At 51.1% G+C, this 7,998-nt stretch overlaps 1 protein-coding gene across 1 annotated transcript in view; it reads right to left on the reverse strand.

Moving 5' to 3' along the window:
- The window catches only part of Aldh2 (aldehyde dehydrogenase 2 family member), a 25,613-nt gene extending 18,495 nt beyond the window's left edge, over positions 1 to 7,118 (reverse strand). The window contains exon 1 of the mRNA XM_021161715.2: positions 6,879 to 7,118. Coding sequence (XP_021017374.1) covers positions 6,879 to 6,998 — 120 coding nt within the window. The 5' untranslated portion in view covers positions 6,999 to 7,118. The remainder of the gene's footprint in view (positions 1 to 6,878) is intronic.
- Positions 7,119 to 7,998: the final 880 nt, after the last annotated feature.

A 7,998-nucleotide genomic window follows, 5' to 3' on the forward strand; every position in this document is an offset into this window, starting at 1 on the left:
AAAAAAAAAAAAAAAAAAAAAAAGTTTGGTTTAGGGAATTCTTCTGGCTTTCTCGCTTTTTCATTCCTTCCTTTATTTTTATTTTAGTTTATTCCTCCTTTATTGAAGTAGATTAGGCTAGCCCAAAATCCATAATCCCCTTGCCTCAGGCTCTTGAGCGTCACCACGCCCAGCGCCTACCAGCGCTGCCCAATCTCTCCCACATCTCTTTACTCTGCTTCTCCTCTTTGCTATAATCAAACCCAAGGCCTGCAGCACGAAGCAAGCGCCCATCTGCTTCTTAAATGGCAGTTATGTAACCAACCAGTGAACAGCACCAGATAGCATTTGCATTACAAGATCCCAAGGGGGTCAAGTTCCAGATAAGCACAGACTGCCGCACATATAGCTGTACTCTTTAACATCAAAAGCGCCTAGGGTCAGCTTGTGGTCAAAGCTAAGGGGAACCCCTGAGAAGTTCAGGCACTGAACCCCCCGCCCCCCAGCTCCCAAGCCAGTGCTTTTTGTACTGCCAAATTTATCGTCGCCCCTCCCAGGAAGGAGGTGGGGCTTAGCTCTATTTTGGAACTTTTGCCAGGATAGTGAGGTTTTAATTTGTCCCTGTGCTTAAACAGCTAGTAATTCTGTCTCACCATGACCCCTGACCCTGGCTCATTCCACCGCTTTCCCACCTCTTCCCACACTCTGCTCATGTTAACTCCCAGATATTTCACATTGGTTCCCTAGGAAGTGATCGTATCTCTGGCTCCTTCGGCACAAAGCCACAGACATTTTCATAAACAGCAAGCATTTGTAAATTCAATATTTACTCTAAGGCAGTTCCTTGCCAAGCAGAAATACAAACTAGACCACAGAAGCGGCTCCTCCCAGCTGATTTCAAAGCCTTGATCAAATGTCTCCTTAAATATTTACTCTTTTTTCTGACCCAGAGGGGCTTCATCCTGAGGTAGCTTATCTGTCTGTGCTCAAGCTAAGCGCAAAGCCTGGTTTCAAACCTATGGCCTTCCTGAAACCCATTTTGTGGCAGGGATAACAGTAACTCATAGACTTAAAGAACTGTGGATAGGCCGGGCAGTGGTGACACATGCCTTTAATCCCAGCACTTGGGAGGCAGAGGCAGGCGGATTTCTGAGTTCGAGGCCAGCCTGGTCTGTAGAGTGAGTTCCAGGACAGCCAGGGCTACACAGAGAAACCCTGTCTAGAATAGTGGACAGGAGCTTGGAGCTCAGGATGTAGCTGACGGGTGAAGGAAGGTTCAGGAAATAGCCCTCAGTCCAGGGCCAGATGATAGGGCTTGGTTATCAGGCCAGGCATTATGGAGACATGCCCAAACTCATGCTAGACTCACCTTGACCCCACCACAGACAGGACTGCAGCCACTGCCTTTGAGTAAATATTGAATTTACAAATGCTTGCTGTTTATGAAAATGACTGTGGCTTTGCACCAAAGGAGTCAGAGATAGGGTCACTCCCTATTGTAACGTATCTGAGAGTTGACATGAGCAGAGTGTGGGAATGGGTAGGAAGGTGGTGTGGAATGGGTCAGGGTGGGTCATCCATGTGGTATCCATGGTGGCCAAAGACATCTCCAGGCTCTGTGGGTCACCCCTAGCTTTCTATAAGAGTAAACCAGTGCTGGGTATGGTGGCACACACCTTTGATCCCAGCACTCGGGAGGCAGAGGCAGGCGGATTTCTGAGTTCGAGGCCAGCCTGGACTACAAAGTGCGTGCCAGGTCAGCCAGGGCTACACAGAGAAACCCTGTCTCAAAAAACCAAAGGAAAAAAACATAGTAAACCAGTGGTGTAACCAGTGTGGGGGGCCAGTTCAAATAAGCTATGGTCACACTCTGTATCCCAGGTTAGCCCAGCACTCACTCTGTTGATGTTGCTGGCAGGGTATCTATCAATCAGAGTCCTATCATCTTTGTCCACAACTTCTCTCCGGCCCTGCCCCCTTCATCATCTCTCCACCTCCGCCCCCTCGAATTCAGTAGTGTAGGTTTGTCTAGCCTTGAGCCTCCTGCTTCTGCATCCGGCATCCCCCATGCCGAGATTGCAGGTATGCCCCTGCACCATATGCCGTATTTTTTTTTTTAACTATTTGATTACAGCAAATGCACTTGAAGCAAATAAAATACAGCCAAAGTCACCTCTTCCCACAGGCGTTCCCTGCCCTTTCTTCCCCGACCACTCAGGAACACACCAGGCTCAGCTCACCCTAGAGCAGTGGTTCTTATCCTTCCCAATGCTGTGACTCCTTAATACAGTCCTCCACGATGTGCTGACCATAAAGTCATTTCCGTTGCTCCTTCCCAGCGGTCTGCTACTGTTATGAATCCTAATGTAAACATTTTTGGAGACAGAGGTTTGCCAAAGGGGTCTCAAGCCACAAGTTGAGAACCACCACCCTAGACAATATTCCCTCCAGTCTGCTGGTACACGCTGTACACGGTGAAGTGTCCAGAGGCAGGTCTTGGTTGGTGAGCTTTAATTGACTTAATGTACTTCATATTACAAAGAACGAAGGCCGATGGGTCTTCCCCTTGCAACATAGTCTTTGAGACCCAGCTGACTCTGCCAGCCACCCAGAAGCATCCACCTGCAAGTGCTGCCTATGGGAACTCTTGCAAGTTCAATCAAGGGCGGTGAATGTTTCCCGAGACCTCCCACCACACTACAACACTTTCTATACCGCAGGTGTAACAGTGTAGCAACTGAGAAAAACCCTGGGTGCTGGAGACGTGGCTCAGTAGTCAAGAGCACTGGTTGCTCTTGCAGAGGATCTGGGTTCAATGCCCAGCACCCACATGGCAGCTCCCAGCGGTCTGTGACTCCAGTTAACCAGAGATTCTGATGCCCACTTTGCTCAGGTACCAGGAATGCACACGCACACGGACATACGTGTAGGCACATACACTCACACATGTAAAATAAAAAATAAATCTAAAGAAAAGTTTCTCTGTAGGGAGATTGTCTCTGGCTCCTTTCCTGACTGTCGGTTCTCCTTGATTCCTGGGTGTTGGGTTAAGAGGCTAAGAATAAGGACTGAAGTTTAGTGAACCCAAAGCTCCCACTCAGGCTCCCCACAACTAGTTCTCAGTTTTAAAGACAAGCCCAAGTTCACCAGCTAATGTTGGTGTGGCGCAGTAAACTAAGCAACAAAGTCCTTACCCAACTGGGACATGCAAGACCATGGTAACCACAAGCAGGCCCTGCTGAGGGCTGAGGAGCACACCCCCACCCCCCTTTTGTCCTCACAACCACCCTGCGACAAGGGGGGGGGCGGTTATTGACCCATTTTACAGATGTGGCCACTGAGGTCCAGACTTGCCATTCACCAGACTTGACTGCACATTCCTCCTGGGTTTGTTACTTGCCACTATGCGGAAGCTGCCGCTTTTCACTTGGGACTTGGGACCTTCTAACTCCTGAGGCCCATCAACAGGGGGTGTGGCAAACAGTTAAACCTGAGGTGGAACTGTATATGCTTTTTTTTATTGTTTTTTTTTCCCCTTTTGAGACAGGTTCTCCTATAACCTAGGCTGACTTGCAACTCACTATGTAGCCAGTAATCTCTCTGGCCTTCCCGTGCCTCCATCTCCTGAAGGCTGGGATTGCAAGAGCTCACACCTGGTTTATGCATTGCTGGGAATCAGACAGGGCACGGGGGGGGGGGGGGGGGGGGGGGGGGGGCAGGGGTCACCAACCAAGCCCACCCCTCTCTCTCGATCTTGTTAGTTCCTGATTTTTGAGGCAGAGTCTCGTGGTGTTCCCACTGGCTTAGAGCTCAGGATGTAGCTGACACTGACCTTGAACTCCTGTCCCTTGGCTTCCCAGGTGTCGGGATTAAAGGGAGCCTCGAGGGAAGAGAGGTTCACCAGCTTTGGAAAGAGGAGAAGCGGGCAACCATGTGAGATCTCAAAATGCAATGGCCACAGAGGCCGCTCCTACAGGCCAGGGGAGCTTAGCAACTAAAGTTTAGGGCAGGTGGAGAGATGGAGATAAGAAATTGGTAAGGGCTTTTCCAGGCGGGAGATAGTAGCGCCCAGCAATTGTGTGCTAAGGCAAGTTGAAAAAGAACAAATTTTGTGTGTGTGTGTGTGTGTGTTTTCTGAGGATTCAAGGGAAGCTGGGTGGGGGCTGGTAGTGCGGTCCACTCCCTGGAGGTAGAGGTGCCGGTAGAGCATTAAACGACACACTATTGATGGTACCCAACCTGGTTTGCACATTCATTACAGACTCTGGCACACAGAACTGGTGATGCTGAGGCCCAGACAGAGGCATGAAGCCATCCATACACCCATGGTGCCGAAGGTATCTTTATATATCTTCCATGCTTGCATCAGGAATGGGAAGTTCCACTGTACAAAACAACAGTCAACCAACTGCGGGTGCTCCTCAGAGAGACACAGCAGGTGGCAGGAAGGACCACTCCTGAGGGGCCCTACTACTTAGCCATGGGTTGGGACACTGGATGAGACTGGTAGCTAATAGGGACATATCTTAACTGTTCTCCAAACAGCGACAAAATAATTAAATGTAAAAATGAACTTCACTGATACTGGGTGGATTTCAGGCCTTGAGATCTGAAATTCACATAGGGGTAAAATGTGCTTCTTTCAGAAGCCACACTCAGGGATCCGTTCTGAGGGACGCTGAAGTCACAGAAAGTATCACCCACCCAAGAAGTTTACCTAACCTGTGGTCGCTCTTGGGACAGAAGGTGAGAGGACTCCAGAAAGATGAGCCAAACCTCGTTTAGCCTGCTTTGGTTAGGCAAGAAGGTGAGGACATTCAGATGGGGCCACGAAGCTTGAAGAAAAACATCCCTACTGGGATGCTTGGGCCCTGCAGGTGCCCTTGGAAGCAAGCCCAGAGTCTGGGGAAGCAACCTCAAGGCCACACTGGCTGCTCCTTGGGGCAAATGGCCCTAGTGACAGCCATAGAGATTATGCAGGGACACACAGAACCCAGAGCCACTGCTTCCAAGTCCTGGTGTCCCTGGCAGCAGGGTTTGCAATGATGCCACACTTTTAACACCCCAAGGTTTCTAGTGTTCCCTCCACAAGCTGCCTGGCTTAGGGCAGAGAGCTTGTGTTCTCAAAAAAAAAAAAAAAAAGCCTTAAAAGCAGCTGAGAAAGATAAGCAGTGTTCCGGAGACAGAGTGTTGAGGGACCCGAGTGGCAGGTAGCCAGCACGCTGTCTCCCACACAAACTCATAAAAACAAAGAATGGAGCAAGGCCACTCGCATTAACAGTGCTCTTATGAGGTGTGCAATAGGTCAGTGCCATGAAACTTCTGTAATGAACGTGTATATCCTTGTGATGTCGAAAAAGGCAGCAATGGGGGAGGGGATTCACTCTAAAGCCCCCACCCCCACCCACGGATCACTCACAACTGAATCAAGCCAGAGCACGCATTAGGACCTGATACTTTGTGCCCTGCCTCCTGGTGAACCAGAGGAGCAAAGCTATTGATCAGGTGCTTCCTCTTGCGGTCAATTCCGGCTCTTTTTGAAGTTCAGCTCCTTCAAGCCTGACTGATTGCCTCAGCATCAGCTGCCAGTTAAAAAACCAGCAGCTACTGAAATTTACAGCTTGTATTATGCAAAAGATGGGTTGTTTTGTTTTTGTTTTTTTTTTTTTTCCCCTTGGATTGACTCCTTGTAGCACTCCTCATGGGCATTTTCAAACAGGTCCTGCGCATGTGTAAATGGCTGCCAGGTCCTGGAAGTACACACTGCAGAAAGCCAGAGGCTAAGGCTACAACACCGGTGGTCAGCAGTCCATCTGGAGGATGCCCACGTTCGACATGAGATCCGACCACTGCTCCTACCCGGAGTTGCAAGATACCATGGAATGTTTTGGCTAAGGGCTTACTTTTGGAATCCCAGAAGAGAACCCAGACTTCACCATAACTTGGCTCTTTAGGAACCTGACCTGACCTCAGTCTCTTGGGCTGTGTAGTGGGGATAGTTATAGCATCAAATTCCCAGTTCTAAGGCTTATGGGTTAAAGACTGAATTGTTTAGGACACTGCCCTGCACAAAGGTTGGGGGAGGGGACTTTTGGGGAACCCGGACTGCAGCTCACACCAAGTGCCAAGTGCACGAGGCCCTGTAGTATCAAGAGACATGGGATCACTGTCGCCCAGCACTGGGAAGCCTGGGGCAGGAGAATTACAAGTTCAAGGCCAGTTTGGACCACTTAGTGAGATCCTGTTTCAAAGAAAAAGTAGAGAGAAAGCTGAAGACCGGAGGTGGTAGCTGCGTGTCTGGCTTGCACAAATCCAAAGTGGGGTGGGAGTGGCTGACGGAAGAAAACAGAATTCCGGGCCAGCCTTGGCTACAAAATGAGATCCTCTTTCAAAATAACACATCAAGATACCATCCCTGACTGCTTTCCCATTTTACAGAAGAGGGCAGCCAAGTCCCACTTGTTGCACAAACAAAAAGAATACTTCACAACCACGTTCTTTCATGTGATTCCAGACTTTACCAAAACTCAAAAAGCTAAGACAACATTCCAAAGTCCCGGTTGGGTAAGAGCGGCCACAGAGGGGTCCTGATCCAGCTTTTGCTTCTGAACTCTGGCTCGGGTCTGCGTGAGTCGGGTAGGGGTGTATGGGAGGTCTCGCAGAGAGGAGCTGGGACGGCGGGGCCTTCCTGGGTGAACCCGGACCGCGCAGGGAAGGAGCAGGCTGCATCGATGCGGGATAAAGAGGCCCAGGACTGTCCCAGGACGAGAGGGGACACAGTGCGGCCACATGGGCAAGGGAAAACGCGCGCAAAGATCGCTGGGCGCGGAGGGGAAACTGAGGCCGCGTCGCCCGCTCCGTCCCGCCCTAGGGCCCGAGGAGGCGACGGCGAGTCTCACCTGGTTGCAGAAGACCTCAGGCTGATGGTTGGGGGCTGGCACCGCGCTGGTGGCGGCGGCAGACAGCAGGCGGCTCAGGCGCGGTCCGCGGCGGACGGTGGTGAGTGCGGCGCGCAGCATGCTGAACTGAGCGGAGCTTAACTGACCCGAACTGAACTGAGATGGGCGAGCCGAACGGAGCCGAGAGAAGCCTTGCCGATCGGAGGGCGACTGCAGCGTTGAAGAACAAGTCCTCGCCTCCTCCCCCTGCACCCGCCAATGGGAGGCGGAGAAACGGGGGCGTGGCCAGGGAGTCCCAGCCCCACACGGCCTAAGGGGCGCGACCCCTGGCTCCCAAAGCCAAGTCAGAGATGGAGTTTGCAGAACCCTGAGAAAGCCTAGCCAGGGTGGTGTGCGCTCCTAGCAGGGTGGCTGGCGCCTAAGGCTCACATCTGTGTAGATATGGCGGCGAAGAGAAGTCATGAATGCGGTTATTTCATGAACAGCCTGGGAATGGGCACTTGAGGTGCAGGACGGCATTGGCTAGAAAGAGACGTGGATGCCTGGTCACTCATGTGCCTTTCAACCAGGTGAATGCAGCACTAGGCTAAGGAGATGGTGAGAATCTTGGCAGGGGCTTCTGGGTAGTGCAAAGAGAAGTGTTTTGAAACCCAGGAGCCCCAAAATGGGTGGAGCCCTTGGAAGCTGAGGCCCAGCCTGTTTCTGAAGCACCCAGCAGGAAGAGACTGCTGTGTATGAGCGTCGGCCTGCTTTGGTGACTCGAAGGATATTGCCACCCGCGCTGTAATAGCCAGTGACCAGACAAGGTGTCTGGGCGCGTTTCCTGGTGGGCCTCTCATTTTAGCACCGGACAGCTGAAGTTGTTCCGGACTCCGCACCATTAGCACAAAACATGAGGAAAAAAGCATTTAAGAACCTCACAGGCTGGTCACATGACCCACCGTAGGTGCAAAGGAATCTGGGAAACTGAGAACGCTGTTGGGAGAAATTAAAAAGCCACTGAGCAGATGTCCAGATTCCCCGGGGGTCTGCACTTACAGAAACCCAAAAGATATGCTCGAATTTCATATCTCCCTGGAAACTGTGCAGCTCTGTATTAGTCAATCAGGTCAGAATGAAA

Source organism: Mus caroli, chromosome 5 (genome assembly GCF_900094665.2).
Source record: "Mus caroli chromosome 5, CAROLI_EIJ_v1.1, whole genome shotgun sequence".
Taxonomy (NCBI): domain Eukaryota; kingdom Metazoa; phylum Chordata; class Mammalia; order Rodentia; family Muridae; genus Mus; species Mus caroli.